Source organism: Pagrus major, chromosome 15, assembly GCF_040436345.1.
Source record: "Pagrus major chromosome 15, Pma_NU_1.0".
In the NCBI taxonomy this organism is placed as follows: domain Eukaryota; kingdom Metazoa; phylum Chordata; class Actinopteri; order Spariformes; family Sparidae; genus Pagrus; species Pagrus major.
Genome location: NC_133229.1, coordinates 25,011,953 through 25,028,559, shown reverse-complemented (window position 1 = coordinate 25,028,559; position 16,607 = coordinate 25,011,953). Strand labels below are relative to the sequence as shown.

General features: G+C 41.9%; 1 protein-coding gene across 15 annotated transcripts in view; it reads right to left on the bottom strand.

The window, feature by feature from the left end:
- Positions 1 to 392: 392 nt before the first annotated feature.
- slc8a1b (solute carrier family 8 member 1b) overlaps positions 393 to 16,607 on the bottom strand; it is a 129,536-nt gene continuing 113,321 nt past the window's right edge. For all 15 annotated transcript variants that reach the window (XM_073481943.1, XM_073481944.1, XM_073481950.1 and 12 more), the window contains 4 exons: positions 6,685 to 6,870; positions 6,070 to 6,159; positions 818 to 921; positions 393 to 665 (listed from right to left, as the gene is read on the bottom strand). In XM_073481943.1, the coding sequence (XP_073338044.1) occupies positions 393 to 665; positions 818 to 921; positions 6,070 to 6,159; positions 6,685 to 6,870 (653 nt within the window). The remainder of the gene's footprint in view (positions 666 to 817; positions 922 to 6,069; positions 6,160 to 6,684; positions 6,871 to 16,607) is intronic.

Genomic DNA, 16,607 nt, shown 5'->3' with positions numbered 1-16,607 from the left:
TGGGACACATATGGGGATTAGTTTGATGATTTTAAAATGGGGATGGGTTTAAGACAACTTGATTGGTTTGGATTATAGATCGAGACAAAAAAATGTATTCCTTAGTTTATTCCTTCCGTCTCCCGAGCTCTTTCTTCTGCTCCTATGATTTTCCTGTAAGTCGTTGTCCTTCCATGCATCCGTACCTTCCATTCTGTTTTTAGATGCTTCAATGTGTCCTTCATTACTTCATCTGTACATCCATCCATTCATCCGTCATTCAATCTATTGCGTAAAGGGAGGGGGTGATAGATCAGTGAGACAGCCTTAATTTCCAAATCCATCCATTCATCCACCTCCCCTTGGTTTCTTCCTTCCATGTTCTCCTTCACCCTTCATCATCTTCCATTATCTTAGAAGCCCTGGATGTGGCAGTAGGCCTCCAGTGAGGAGAAGAGGATGTAGAGGAGCCACAGGCTGACGAACAGCATGGTGGTCAGGACCTTTGCAGTCCGGGGCCCGCCCAACTCTCCACCGATCTCTGGTCGCCGTCGGTACATCAGCGTGCCGACGGAGATAAAGGCAAAGATGGTGAAGAGCGTGACGGAGAAGGCCAATGGACCCGGATCAACCTTGAACTCCTCTCCATTGCTGTTGTGGTAGATGGCGGCGATGGACCACGCCACCTGTCAGACATCAGCAGAATCAAAGTGAATAACATAACTTGTAGTGACTCATAAAATAACATCTCAATTATAACAATTGTAACATGACAAGAGCCGCTGCATTAACACGAGCAGTGAATCAATTAGTTCATCTTTAAATGAGCTGAACTCACCCCGATGCCCAGGAAAACATTGACAGCGTTGGAGCCTGTGACATTACCAATGGATGCGTCTGCATACTGATCCTGGATAGCAGCTACCTTACTGGCAAAGGTATCTGGGTGGAGAGAGAAAGGGAGGAAGGCAGATCAAATTAAGGCTTTTGTGTCAAAACATGCTGCTTTACTGGATGCTCATGAAAAGTGTCTTGTTATACTGTAATTATGGTGGAAACCAAACTCTCCAACTGCAGCAGTGTTGCTGACTTTTTTCTAGTAAGATACCATTAGGTCATCTACAAACACAAGTCTCTGAATTCAATTTCTAACCAAGAGACATAAAGGGAATTGTTTCAGTGATTTCGGCAGCTCTACGGCATTAAAAGTAAACAAGGTTGGACTACGTCTGCAACCATGTTTTACATTTTTGTTTTGGGCAAACTAAAATGTTTCCATATTGCTAGTATGTTTGTAACCATGCCTATGTGTACATGCCATTATTCTGAATATGACGATATTCAGAATTTAATACAGGTCATGCAAACAGCATATTCTGTCTGGATATTCCTAATTAGGCCACTTAAGACCTTTGAGATATACCGGTAATGTTCTTGTTTAGGCGCATTCTCTGGACATGTATACAGCATTGTAAACAAACCAGCAAACAGTTTGCAAAGCTGTAGAGAATTTTGAAAAACTTGCAGAAGGGTGACAACAAGGGTTCGCCACTGGAGCAACATGACTGCAGTTTGAAAAGGAAGTAAATTCCTCCATAGCGCTTAAATAGGACATGCATCACTACATTAAACATCTAGGTTGGCATGCAATACAGTATAGACAATCACGCCACTAAGAGAATATTCTAGTGAAGCTATGACCCTTTTATCGTGTGCCATTATCATGCCAGGTTTTAATTGTACACATGTCCTCGCCACTTAGTTGAAGGTAGGAGAAAGAAAATGTTCTCGTGACCCTGGTTTCCCCTTCAGCCACTATAATTGAATCAATACAGTGTAGACTTAAAAAAGTCAAGGTTTTAGAAAGATGAGGCCTTCGCAGAGCCACAGTGCATTGGCATTAATAACACAAATTCACTATTCAATGTGAATTAAATGTCACTGACTGAATGTTCTGCTCTGTACAAACAGATTTACGTTTGGAGTTTAACTCGACCTCGACATGCAGTCGTTCACGGTGACAGAGAAGGACGTTCTTGATAAACGCCGAACACTTATAGTTATTAATACAGAACACTGTGCAAATCCTTTTTTCTTCATTTCGACAAGGAACCTTAAATTAGAAACCAAATCTTTAATCCTGTTACAGCCTTTTGTCGCTGGCAGCCAGAACAGGCCGGATTTGGTCCAAGATCAATAATTTACAAGGCTGAATCTCAGTTTGCAGGGGCAAACAAATCTTGGCCTGACAACTAATCAGCGTTGCGCTGCTTAGTCCCAGAATTTCCCCCTGGTTTCATGCTTGCCAAACTACAGCAGCCCCAGAGGCACAATCTTCCTCGCCAAACTGAAAGGAGCGGTGAAGACCTTGCCAAATCTCAACAATAGGCTCTTCCCTGAGAGCACAAAGGCTTAGCAAAAAGCCAAATGGTCAGTTAGCACTCCTTTCTCTTGCTAATTTCCTGGACATCTTCTCTTCGTTGTTGATTCATGTCCTCTTTCTTTAATCTGTCAGATACATGGAGAGGGGATAAAAACGGAGCGAAAAAGCAACGAAGTAAAGGAGGAACAGGGAAAAAAGAGGAGCAAGGGCTTTCTGGAAGTTGTAGCCAAACTGGCGGAGGACAAGAGGATGATGGCCGGACCAGAAGAGGAGAAGAGGATCAAGGAGGGGAGAGGCAACGGGCCAAAGAAAGAGTCCGGCAAAGATAAATCTCCCCTTACACCTTAAAGCTTCAAGGACAGACCTGCTGGGCTTAGACGTGTGTGTGTACCGAGGCTATATTTGTGTGCCCGCCTGCCTGCATGTGTGTTCATGTAAACTGTCTGTGTGTGCTATTGAACGACGCCACCTGGGTCCAATCTGTTGCCATGCTTCCACCAGCTGGGTGGGTTGTGTACTGTATGCGTGTGTGCATCAATTGGTCTTTGAGTGCTTGTGTGCCTGATTGAGTGGGTGAGTGCGTGGGTGCTTGCATGTTCGGTAGCGGCATGTATGTGTGTCTAAGGTTCCACCCTGCAGCTCCTTCTGTGAGAGTATGCCTCCCTGGAGAGTTTTCTGCCCTTTCCCTCTGCCTGTCTTGTCAATCAACCAGTGTCTCCATCTCTGTTTCGTCTTTCTACCTCATGCATCCTCTCAATATCCTCTCGCTCCAGCTCTCCTTCCTCGCTCTTCTCCTCCCTTTTTTTTCCCTTCTTCCCTCTCAAAATGGAAGGACTCATAGGGGAGCATTGACGTGCCCGAGGCAGTTTTTCTGCATGAGGAGATAATTTCAGGCTGGTGGCGAGCGAGGAAAGATCAGGGATCCATCCTCTTGGGACCATGAGTATCCACAGGGAAGTTCAAGGAAAACAGGTCCTTAGTGCTTGTGATACCTTGTCGCAGATCAAATCGTTGGTCGGTATAATCTGAGCAGAAGGTGGCGATACTGTATGTCAAGGGGTTACAAAAATAGCTACAAATCATCTTCTTGGGAGATTAGATAAGAAGTGCTTGCCCCTCAGAACAGAGTTACAAGAGGTGGTGGTTGAAATCTCCCTCTTTGAAATGGCACAACCCTTCAAGACCCTCATTCGTCATCAGGTATTTTGCTACGGGACATTTTCAACATGGCGTCTATAGCTATGGTGATTTCTCTTGCGTTACTTTGGCAAACCTGGTGTTATCACAATGCCATTCAAACAGAAGAACATGGAGGCTCGTAATTCATTCACAACTTCACGTTTTCTTTCTAGCCATCAAATAATAAAGCATCATTACCTGGCCACTAGCTGTGCTTTATAGGCTGACAATAGCAACCCGCTGTCTTACCCTGTCTGCAGTGATATTAGAAGAGCGGTACCAAGTGCACCAAATGTGGTAATGATTCTAGTTGCACCTGAAGTGAAATAAGTTAAATAAAAGAACCATCACAATCTGCAATTTGCTCTTTTGGCATTTTTTCCTTATAAATAGCTCTGAACAATAACAATTGTGTCAATTAGTCTTCTGTGAAATGACTAATCAGTTCGCTTCTGTTTCTGCTTTACACAAAGTCAGTCTTCATATACAAGACTAAGTATTTGATATTGTTGAAACATAACAATAAATGCTCTTTAGATGCTGTATTGCAGAGACCTTACATTTATTGCACAGTTTTATAGACTTCCTGAGGCCAACATTAAAAATGATCTGCAGTATACTTTAAATATACTTGAGAGTCTTATATTGATGAGGCTCCGAGGTTTTACCCAAACAAATACGCTTCTCTCTTTAAACAGCAACACTCCTGCTGGTTTCTTCCTATCTCCTTCTCTGTGTGTGTGTGTATGTGTGTGCGTGTATGTGTGTGTGTGTGTTTGTGTTAGCCTGCCTAACTGTGATAAACGAGGTTAATCATCATGGAACTACAGCACAGGATGGGTTTTATTAACTGTAATAGCCACAAAACCTGAGGTCTGTTTCTTTGTAAGTGTGTGTGTGTGTGTGTGTGAGTGTGTCTGTGTGAGTGTGTGGGCTGGGGTAGGTTCTGTTAATAAGGCTGAGAGCCCCAGAAAGGCTGAACCACTTTGTTTCCAGCTCTTCACATCGGGTGTTTGTGTGTGTGCTTTTGTTTCAAGCCGCTGTATGTGTGCTTGTCCATAAATTGAACTGTTAGTTAGGATGCATTTTTGTTTTGTTATATTTCCTGTATGTGTACAAATATGTTTGTATTTTTGTGTGCTTGTATGGTTGTGTGTGTGTGTGTGTGTGTGTGTGTGTGTGTGTGAAACAGTATATACTACATCACTTTTATCCCTGAGCTCCCTGAATTGGATGACAGAGACCACCTGAGCCTGACATGACAAATAGCCCTATGCTAATAACACATCCCTGTACAGGTATGTGCGTGTGTGTGTGTGCATGTGTATCTGTGTGTGTGTGTGTGTGTGTGTGTATGGGTAAGTGTGCAAAACAATTTAAAGTTGTAATATGTTTGATATTATTAGGATGAATGAGTGTGTGAGTCTGTTCCTCAAAGTAATTACAGTTGTACGGTTGTTAATGTGTTTGCACGTTATACATCTGTGTCCTGTGTGTGTGTGTGTGTGTGTGCAGAAGCAGGAGTCCGAGGCCAAGGTTAAAACATATTTAGCCAGCCGTTGCAGTCGTCGGTCATTCCTCACATTTAGCAGATGATCTATGCTGCTGTCTGCAGACTGCACTGTTTCCTCTAATGGACTCCAGCGTATAAAGACACACTGGAGAGACTGGGAGCTCGAGGGTCAGTGATGGTAAATACTCCCTCAACGTGACAGCAGAGGAAAAAAACCTGAGCTGTGCTGTTTCTTTTTATTGTTTCTCATATTTGTCTTTGGGTGTTTAACCACTGCACATCAAATGAAACAAATTAATCTGCAAAAATTGAAATCATTTAATTTGTAGCTGTTCCTGCAAATATAGCTGTCATGCAGAGAGCCTCTTAAAAATCGAGTGCTTATTAAAGAACACAGCAAGGCTCTGAATATTAACATGATGCCGGATTTATTGCTCTCATTTTCAAGTAATGAATAATGGCTGAAGGCCCATTGTAAAAAAATATATATATATTTTTACAATGAAAACCCCTGTATAAGTTGACTTCTCGACTAAGGTGGGGCAATACATCTCTTTCTGGTCTAACAAACTCAAAATTTCAAAAAGTTTGTGTTGTGCCAAACTATCTTCCCAGATATCTCCACACTTTTTGGTTATTTCTTCTTCTTCCAGTTTTTTTAATGAGGCCTTTATAAAACAGTCACCAATGCTGAGATGCGCTCTATAAAAGTCTCTTTTTCTGCAGTATACAAACCGAGGAGAATAAAACTCCCAGTAATAAAAAAAAAGAAGGAAGGCATTGAAAATGTCGAGGTGCAGTCCCTGAAGGAGATCATTGATGAATGCAAATATATTCCTAAAATGAAGACCTTGGGGTGTGTTATGCTCACAGAGGCCTAATGAAGCTCAGTGCCAAATGTGTAGAGAGAAAGGTCTTTCACTAAAGCTGGTTTAAAAAAAGTCCTGAAGCAGGATATTCAAGATAATTAAAACAGCAGCAGTGTTAAATCAACATACAGTGAATACACACTCACCTGGTACAGAAGTTCCCAACGCAACAAATACTACTGCTGTGACTGAGTCTTTCAGGCCCACTGTGCAGCCAAAATGAGAGGCCAGGTCCCCTGTAATAATATGGAAGAAAGATTATAAAAATGTTATGCTTAATACTTATTTTATCAAAGCATGAATTCTGAAAAGCATTTCTAAGATGCTCAATATTCTCTACATACAGATACAACATCTTTGAACATCTTTTCTGTTACTCTGACACTACTGTTAATCAAAGGATTCAAGCTAAGTTGTATTTTTCTCACTTAATTCCAGTCAAATCCATAGAAATGTAACTTATCTTCAACCACTATTTTTACGTTTTGATATAAAGTTTTATTAACAAAGTGATATGATTTCCTGTATTTTAATTGTATTTTTTTCTACAGTTTTGCAAATAATGTCTTCGAATGAATGTAATGTATAGTGAAATCACGACAAAGATAATCAGTTACAATATTTGTGTGTATTATATGTAAAATCTTATTGTATTTTTTATTTTAATGTAGTCAAATGCTGCAAATTTACAGGAATTTATTGGAAATGATTTTGCTCAGAATCATTTATGTTAGAACTGGTTCTATCAGCTGACATCGTACCAATGACGGCGGTGAGCAGTCCGATCATACAGATGGAGACGACAAAGCAGGCCCAGCCGTTCCAGTACTCTGTGGGCGGAACGAAGGCGAACAGAACCTTCCAGAAGACGGTGAGGAAGTGCATGACGTAGTCGAAACACGATGGCAGCTTCTCCTCCCCGCACTCCTCGTCGTCGTCATCCTCACCTGTCAAGAAGAGAAAAGTTAAAGACGAGGGTTGCCAGGTTTGATTCCCTCGTAGTTCTCACCTGCAAAAGTTCTTGAGCAAAATGCTTGTTTAGACTTTAAAAACCAGAATCAATTTGAGAGAATTTCTGAACTTCTGACCTACAGGTGTATGTGTCTGCTTAATAGCTGAAACTTTACATTTCAATAACTTTTCTCACTTGATGAAAGAAATAAACACACAGACAGAAAGCAGTCTACACACTCCTCTGTGCAGTTGGCTGCCGTTCTGCTCCATTTACAAATGAGTCAAATGAATGAATAAACGAGACTACCTGCTGGTTCCAACAAACATGTTGACTGGGTACATCTCAGCGAAAAGCCTTGATCTCTTATTGATTTCACGCATGTCATTAGCTGGCTTGATACTATTAACCTTCTGGGAGGCGGTGATGCATTCAAATGCTCAAAAGAAACAAACAACAAACCACCCGCACCCTAAACTGAGCTGTGTTTGGAGGTATCTGTTTTCCCTGCCAAGGTGTAAGAGAGGGCTAACTTACAGATCATTTGAATGTGCGCTTGTTTCTTGTATTGTCTTACAGTTTATACCATCAGAGGTGGTTTTAGAAGCTCCATGCAGGAAAAATCCTCCACCTTAATTGTTTTTTAAAGTAAACATTCAGACACAATTTTAATTGATTGCATGTGGGTCGTCAAGAGAAATGCGCTGTGGAAAATGTGGAAAAACAGATGCACAGAAATGCCAAAATGAGATACGCTCTCTCTCATGCACCCTTCTATTTCTGTGATGGATAAATTACCTTCTTCTGAAATATGTCATTCGGGATTGAATGCATGAATGCATCAGCCTTGGCAAAACTGTCATAACAGATAATAAAACAGCAAATCGTCTGCCAAAAAAGGAAACTCAACACTTGTCCTTAGCTCGAAAATCTCACCATGACACGAGCACTTTCCACAAATTTTGTGCCGCTGTTGACACTCTTGAGTCCTGACCTTCTGCTGTAAGCATAATTTTACAAGACAGCCTGATATTTAAGTCATTAAGCACAAGTCACGAACCACATCCAGGCTGTGTGCTGTGCAATTACTATACATTAGCATGGGTTAACACGAAGATTAATATACTCTGATAGGGTTGGTAGTTTCCTCAGAGGTCAGGTACCTTTGTTTAATGTAATTCAAAATGAATGCTTCCTATTCAGGGTGAGCACTTTGAACAAATCAAATCTTCTATAAATGAACAGTCCAAGGTCAGTGCAGAGAGCATCGGCCTCATCCACTATTATGGTTTGGCACACACACACACACACTTGGTAATGAATTATAAAACAAGACTCTCTACCTGAGTTATATCACTTTTTACTTTAAGCAGCTCTCCTTCACTCCCACACAGTCTGTTATGGCTGACTGGAGCCATTTTTCTTTCTCTCTGTGCTCTTTTATTGCAGTCTTGGGTCTCTCTCTTTAGTCTTTTCCCTTTAATTTTATGCTCCTAAATGTGCGGGCATGACGTGGGTCCTATGTTCAACTTTTGTGGTATCGTATGACAGTCCCCATATCAGTGGTTTTGACTCATGCCGTGATACAAAATGCCTCATCTTGCATCACTCTGTGAGCTGACCGTTTGACATTTAGCTGTAGCTAAACCAAATGGTCATTTTCAAACTGAGGCTGATGCAAGTTAACAACTCAACCTTGGGTGAGAAACGTAACTGCTGGCTGATTATGACAGCTGGCAACTTTTTCCAGAATAGAAAGTGTGCATGTGCATCCCACTATTCGTAGAGAAGTGGTCAGTTAGGATGGTTGGCCTGCAAAGCTCAGGACATGCACACCAGAGAGGGTTTGAATCTTCAGTCTCATGCGGTTAGGCAACAAAAACATTTGAAAGTCATGGTGTTGTTAAATGTTAATTATGTAAACACGTCCTGTGTCCACGCTTCAAGTCACTGTTGACTTTTTCAATATTTAGCTAAGACCACGATCTTTCCCTGACATTAAGCAGGTGCTCTGAGGGCTGAAACAGATCCATAAAAAGAGCTCTGTCATGCTTTAGTAGCTATTAATGGAAATATGATCAGAATTATGTTGTAATTTCTCAGAGACAGGGTTGAACCAGTACAGCACAACCAATCCATTAACCCTTTTTAAATCACCGGACATATTTTTTCTAGGATGTGTAAAGGGGACTCCGGTAGAGCCACACTCTCTTTTTCAGCAAACATGGCTGACTGTGAGCCAAGGAGGAAGAATAAGGCACATTGTGACCAATTATGAGTGTTTTTAGAGTCAAAAATCCACTGTTTCAAGATTTTTTGTGCGTCTTTGGATCTTATCCTACTCTTTGTCTATAGTTTTAATATATGGATCCAGCATCTGAGCATGTGTGTTTCAATAATCAATTGATCAACCATGGCGATACACTCTGCTTTGTGCAGTTTGTTTGCTTTTTATTCATTCTTTCACACACTATCTCTCCTGCCTGCCTTTTATTTCTATGTTCCCTCGCCCTTCCTCTCTACAGTATCTATGCGTGACTTGAACACTCCCTTCCCTCCTCGTCTCTCTATTTCCATGCTCAGTTAGGCATTTTACTGATAACGTGGTCATCCAATAGTAAAGTGTCATTTTCACCCCTTCTCGCTCTTACGCGCTCTTTTCATCCTTGGTCACATTTTTGCTGATATAGCCTTTATATAATTGAATATTCTCCGTCACTCTCTTGCTTCATCCCTCTAAATCTCCCTTCATCCCTCTACAACCTTCTGTCACTCTCTAAATGCCACCAACAGCCTCCTCACTCAATAGTGTGTGTGCTTGTGTGAGATCAGTGATGTTTTCTTATTTGGAGCACAGCCAAAAAAAAAGTGAAAAAAGAGAGAAAGAAATAATGCCCAGGCATCAATAGATAAAACATCTATTTTAGTTAGCATCTCATGCTAATCTGGTAGCTGCTAACTCGGGTTTTTCTATTGAGAGGCACTCGCATCAAGAAATACCTAATCTAACACACACACACAAATATCAATACTCTCTCTCCTGCCCTTCAGAGGAGTTCGATGTGTGTTATCTCCTGCTGCTCACTGAGCGTGCCCAGATGCTTCCTCCTCATAGGCCAGAGCATGTGGATTGCAGCTCATCTCTACATGCTGCTAGCCAAGCGAAGTGTGTGAACATGAGTGTGTATGGGTGCTAAAAGTGATATGGTCGGTACTCTGAGGACTTGGAAGAGTCATTCATACCACTGCTTGTTTACACAAACACACACACACATATGGGCACACACTAGGTTTTGAAATTGATGTGGCCAAACCAGCTCTGGTCCAGAAAACCTCAAGAGGATCCTTCAATCATTTTCCACTACAGAAGAAGAAAGAAAGACTGGATAATTCATGTTAGGCTTCATACAGCTAGCCACACACACACACACACACACACACACACACACACACACACACACACACACACACACACACACACACACACACAGACACACTGAGATCAACAGAAAAAAGCCTACACACAGTCTTGAAAACAGGACAGAGTCCATACAAGCACAGATTCTGGCTTGGTCACAAACACTCAGATTCAGTACGTGCACAGACTCTGAATGCTAAGAACATCACACACCCAGTGCACTGTGGGAAATATCCCACACACAGTAAAGAAAGACAGCCTGTCATTCATCTTTGCATCTTCAAACGTAGTCACAGTTTGTGCCTCTCAAGATTACGTTTGAGTCACAGAAGTAAGACTAATAGTTGTCAAAACTATAAAGAAGTCACATTTTGAAGTGCCCAGCAGATGTCTTTTAACAAACCTCCCTACATTTATGAAGACATGTCCATGATCCTCAAAGCTTTGTCAGTCCTGTCGGTATGGAAAAAAAACAACCTTTTTTTTCTTTTTGCTTTGCTTTGCAGTGAATCTGAATTTTCACCAGTTTCTAAAGATGTGTCATGACCAAACAAACAAGCATTGTCTTTTCTGTGTGACTGACTGTGTGTGTGGATGTCTGTCAGAACTCATGCTGACATACTGTATATACACACACACACACTCATACTTTTTCATAATGCGTTGACATAATGCATTCCTAAACCTAAACCTTAATCATAAGCCATAACAAAATGTCCTCACTTCCCAAAAGCGTCCTCACGAGGTTTACTGGTCCTCACTTTGTAGCATGTACAAGAACACACACACTTATATAATTAAATCCTATGGAGTGCTGATGAGCCAGTCGAAAACAGCGTCATTGTTTTTTCCCGAAAGACTGAAACTTACGTAACATTCTTAAAAGAAATCCATCCGAATTTGTTTTATCTCTGCTCCGTCAGGCGTTTCATAAGAGCGGTCGTCACAGCCGGTCCATCAGTGAATCAGCCAGTCAGCCTGTCTTTTGACGAGCCAATCAGTCAACAAATCAATTAAATAACCAGCCACTGAGTGAGTCAGCCATTCCTTGTCACTCACTGTCTAAAGGATGCAAATTACAGATTGTGCCCAGCTAGGACAGACAGGTGCTGACGTGAACTGCAGCGTAATGAGGCTGTATTTTCACATTTGGTCAAAAAGAGGATGCTGATTTCTCTGTTGTAAATCAAAGACACAAAATCCAATCAAAAAAGTTAAATGAAGCTTTGGCATAAGTTCATTTAGCATTTAGCAATAAGAAAAATAAAGAATAGTGCCTGTTGCCCAGCTAACATCACACCCCATGTTGCTTATCGCTGCAGGTGGTGGGTCCACAAGGTGGTGGCTTGTTTTACTGTGCTTTGACAGACTGAGCCCCGTGGGTCAAGGCCTGGCCATCAGAGGCTCACCGCTGAGCTTCTGTTCCAGGTCTGGCCTCAGAAGGGGGTCGAGATAGGGGAAGGAGCTAAAACATCCGCAGGGAGCTCAGAGCAGGACCACTGCTTCTTTTTGTCAAAAGAAAAGAGCTGAAGTGGTTCACACATCTGATACCTCAGGATCCCTCCTGGGCACCTTCCTTTGGAAGTTTTCTGGGCATGTCCAACTGGCAAGAGACTCAGGGTTAGACCCAGAACATGCTGGAGAGATAATATATCTCATCTGGCTTCGTAACACGTCTAGATCCCTCAGGAGGAGCTTGAAACTGTTAGTGGGGAGAGGGACGTCAGGACTTCCTTACTTAGCCTGCTGCCATAAGAGGCAGATAATGGATGTAGGAAAAAATAATGCCAACCTTATTATCCTTTTAAAAGCATATGCATACGTCTTCTCTTTGGTCTCATACCTCTCCCGTATGCTGAAATCCTCCAGCGAACACAACTGATGTCAGTAAAGCCCTTTGTCTATATTTACGCCTTTCACTGCTTTCTCTTGAATGCCAATACCTACGTACAGTCCCCTCGGGTGTGGACACACTAACAGACATGAGTCCATAAATTACATACACACAGAGCAGCAGGTGACGAATAACGCAGTATGGACTTAGCAATTAGGAAGCAGTGGAGTGTGGAGTGGCTGCACATCAATCTCTTTGTCTTCCTTTCACTTTTCTCCCTCTCTGTCTGTCCTCACAGTCCCTCCCTCTCTCTTACCTGATTTCCTTTTCATTGATTTTTTCCCCCCGCCATCTTGTTGTCCTGTTGTTTGTGGCCGTGCTCTCATTCAGACAGCCTAGTTCAACCAGAATAAGTTGACCATGTTTTGCGCATCTCACCTACCAACTTGGTTATGATTTGGCAGCTCAAACTGCTTGGCTAAGTTTAGGGAAAGATCGTGGTTTAACAGATCTTGTCTGTATCAAAGTTGCAAGCTTTGTTTCCAGAACAAATATCAGTGGAAGACAACTGACACAACATCTGTGACGCTTCGTGACGTCCCGACAAAAAGACTTGCATGATTTTTGTTTGCCTTCCACTGCCTAGTCTTCTGTGACGTGGACTCATGGAAGAACAGATCATCTTTTCATGCACAATGGCAATGTGAAAAAGCCATGATGTTTTATTTAATTTCACTCAACCTTTAATAATTTACCCTCGGGTCAGGAGCTCTGCATCAAAGGAATCACACCTGCACAGTAAGCCCACACTCTCGCCTTCTTCCTATCAACTGGGGAGTTCATATGCAGAGCCCGCCGTCACGGTTGAGAAACAATGAATGGTTTCAGGTTTATTTTCATTCATTACAAACTGATAGTAAACGTTTGTTGGTGCTGTGAAGTGAAGAAGTCGGCCCTGGCACCTGCTTCCTGATCACCTACTGTATGTACATCAGTCATTAAAGACACCAAGCTATGAATGGTTTGGTGGTCACTTACAGACAGTCAAGAAGGTATGGTAGAAGGACTGATTGCAGCAACCAATAACAGCCTCAGCCCAGATTGCATTTGGAAACATTTTAAATTAGATTATAGTTACATTGACAAGAATGAGTTACCTTTAAAATATGTCAGTTGTGTAATTATGAAACTTTTTTCATGAAGGTCAATGCAACTTGAAAGCGTGTCTGATAAACAGGGTTTCAAGTGCTCGACCTTGTGGCGGACATACTTATAAATACACTTCTGGACTTCTTCAGCAACACCACCTTTAATGTTGGAGTTTCCGTAACTGTTGGGTTTGTTGCATTTTATTTGTCTTACTAATATTTGTGGAAGTCAAATGTTTGTGGCGGCGTCCATTTTTTCACTAAAAGCTGCCATATTTTCATTGTTTTAATTTAGTAATCAAAAGCTAATCCAAAAGTATTTAGATTAGATCTCACCCAACCCTGTCAACACACAGCCTTATCTTTACAAGGAACATATTGTAGGGAATCACAATGGAAACAGAAGCTTCCTGGTACCTTCATGAATGGATTGTAAATGATAACAAATGCATCAAGGATTCAAACCTTTCAAGCCACCAAATGGCGTCTTGGAAGGCTTGTCACGTCTGGTATGTGCACATCTCATGCACACACAACCTCTCCCTGTGTATTTGTGTTAGCTTATCTGTGGGAAAATTCTCCATTAGCCAGGCCAGTGTACACACACACACACACACACAGACACACACTCAGACACAGCACCTGCACGCTGACATTTCAGAGAGCTTTAATGGATAGCTAAATGCAGGTTTCTAGCTTTGAGATGAATGTCATGTTCTCGGCACCATTATGTGTGCATGAGTGTGTGCATGCTGTATATGTGCTGTTAGTTCCACATTGCCCTTATGATGTGGTGACCTGGGGGTTAAATCTGGGTTGATTTTTAAATGCTGTTTCATGGCTGCCATTTTAGCAGTAAAGCTGTTCGAAATCTTCAATCCTCCCCTAATTTAACTGATAAACTGATAAGCAAAGATAATTTCTTCGCCACATATGAGGCCAAAATAATTTCTGGAGGGCTTCCGAGCTTTGAGACCTTGATCTGATGCTTCAGCCGGAGGGTAAGGCTGATAGAGACAATGAAAAGTTCTAGATGTCTTCAGTCAAGAAGAAGAAGAAGAAGGAATATTTGAAGTGATTTTAATCTTGATTTTAATCTAATACGTTTGAGAGGAGATAAGGGAGGGTTAGGCCGGATGATGGGAGGGAGGGGGAGTCAGTGTGAGAGCCAGAAAGAGAGAGGGAGAGATAGAGAGAGATGAGATTAGACAAAGCTAGCTTATCAGTGTGTATTAAATCCACCACAGCATCAGTGACAGACGCTCTGGACTTGTTCAAAACCCTTGAACCAGCGGGGTGTGTTTGAAGGGATGAGCTGCCAAGTTACAGCGTGTCTCAATTTGGGCTTATTTTGTAAGTGTGTGTGTGTGTGCGGCTACACGTGCGCTCAGTTTGTAAAGAAAGTGTGTGTCAAGTCCACATGTTCATGTTTCCATTGCAACAGCACAAGAGCTCCTCGAACAGATGTTTGAGATCCTAAGTAGCTTTTGGTCCGAGTTTGTCAAGAGATTAATCGTCCTTCATCCTAATCTTTTCTTCCTTCCGAATTCAAAACCCTTTTTTACCCACCTCCCAGGCAGTAATGGGAGTAATTGGGGCCATTTTAGCTAATTTCCCTTAGGTGTCGTTACAAGGTTGAAAGTCATTCATTAATAAAGTATGATCTTTTATAATAGATGTTTCCATACTCTTTTCTCCTTATGTTGTCTCTTTGTCTCTTTCAGCAGCAAGTTTATTTAATGTTTTGCTGTCACACCAGAAAATGAAGTCGGTACTCTGGTCTTTTTCTCCTCTACCTCCTTTTTATCTTATCTCCAGCATCCACCTTCCCATCCATCCATCCATCCATCCATCCATCCATCCATGAGAGGGAAACAACAGGATCCAAGCTCAGAGGAGTTGACCCCGACCTGGCCCCTCATTTCCTCCTCACACCTCACTCATGGGCTGAACACATTTATATTCCACAGGAGAAATCATTAATCTTTGATCTTCCTCCTGTGTTTGGTAATGAAGTGAAGGAGGCATGGAGGGAGAGCGAGGGAGACGAGGGAAGAGGGGCAGTGAATGGGAAGAGAAGGAAGTGAAAAGAAATGTCTTACTAGTGAAGGATAAACTAAAGTCACTTAATGCAGCCTTATCTTTGCTGATTAATCAGACATGAGGAGTTACTGTACTGTATATTGAACACAAGGCTTAGTCTGCAATCTGACCACAATCCCTACTTAAAGTAGGCGTAATTGGACTGTCATCTCAGCCCTTTGTTGGTGTACAATACCAGTAGGAAGACATGAACACGCATCTTAAAGGATAACTCCCACCCTTATATAAAAAATCATGCTGATTGAAATGCGGGTACGGTTTTATGGTCTACAAAAACATTTCTGGAGCTTCACGGCAAAACAGCGTTGCAGCATTTCCGCAAAAAAGGCTCCGTCCAGCGCAATCCAAGTCTCCTGAAGCCGGAGATCCAAACTAGATTTAAAAAGACGTTATTTAAATTCCCGATGCACAGTTGAGCTTGTGTGCCCACTTCAGACAGGGTGTGCACTAACGCTTTTAGCTTCACAGCAACAATGAAGATTTCCCCATTTCTTTTTTTAGCTATGAAGCTCCAGAAATGTTTAGTGAACTGCATCGGCATGCCAGTGAGCAGATGATGATTGAATTTTCATTTCTGGGTTGAACTTATCCTTTAATCTGAGCATCACACAGCATCACACAGTCACACACTTGTTTCTAAGTGTGTTTTTAATGAGAAAAAGCACATTTCTCTGAGCCAGAAGAGGAAACACTCTGGGGCTCAGATAAACACTTACAAACAGGCTGGGTGTGAATGAGTCTAATGGGAGCTGGTGGTAATGATCACAGATGTAATAGATTTCAGAGTCATTCCAGCTCCTCGTACCTCTAAACAAACTTCTATCTCTACATGTTGTTGTTAAGTAATTACATTCTGCATATTCATATTAAACTCAACTGTATAAACACTTTCCATCTGTGTTGTCAGCACGCACCTGATCTTTACCATCTATTTTTTCATCATCTCATTGTGCTCTCTCTCTTCTCTTTCTATGCTCCCGTTCCCATTCTCAGCGAACACAGAGAGCAGAGAAAAAGGTGCTAGCGGTGTCTTTCTGCTCTCATCAGTTGTTTTGCAGCTGGATGTCTGTCGAGCCAATAAGCTGCCGGTTCGATCTGTAAACATCCAATCGACTCTCAAGCACTTTGAACTCCCCAAATCCAATCAGCGTCAGGTTTAAAGGCCCTGACAAAAAATGTGATCTGGTTTTGTGTCTGATTCTGCTTGTCAACTCCCTCTGTGTGTGTGT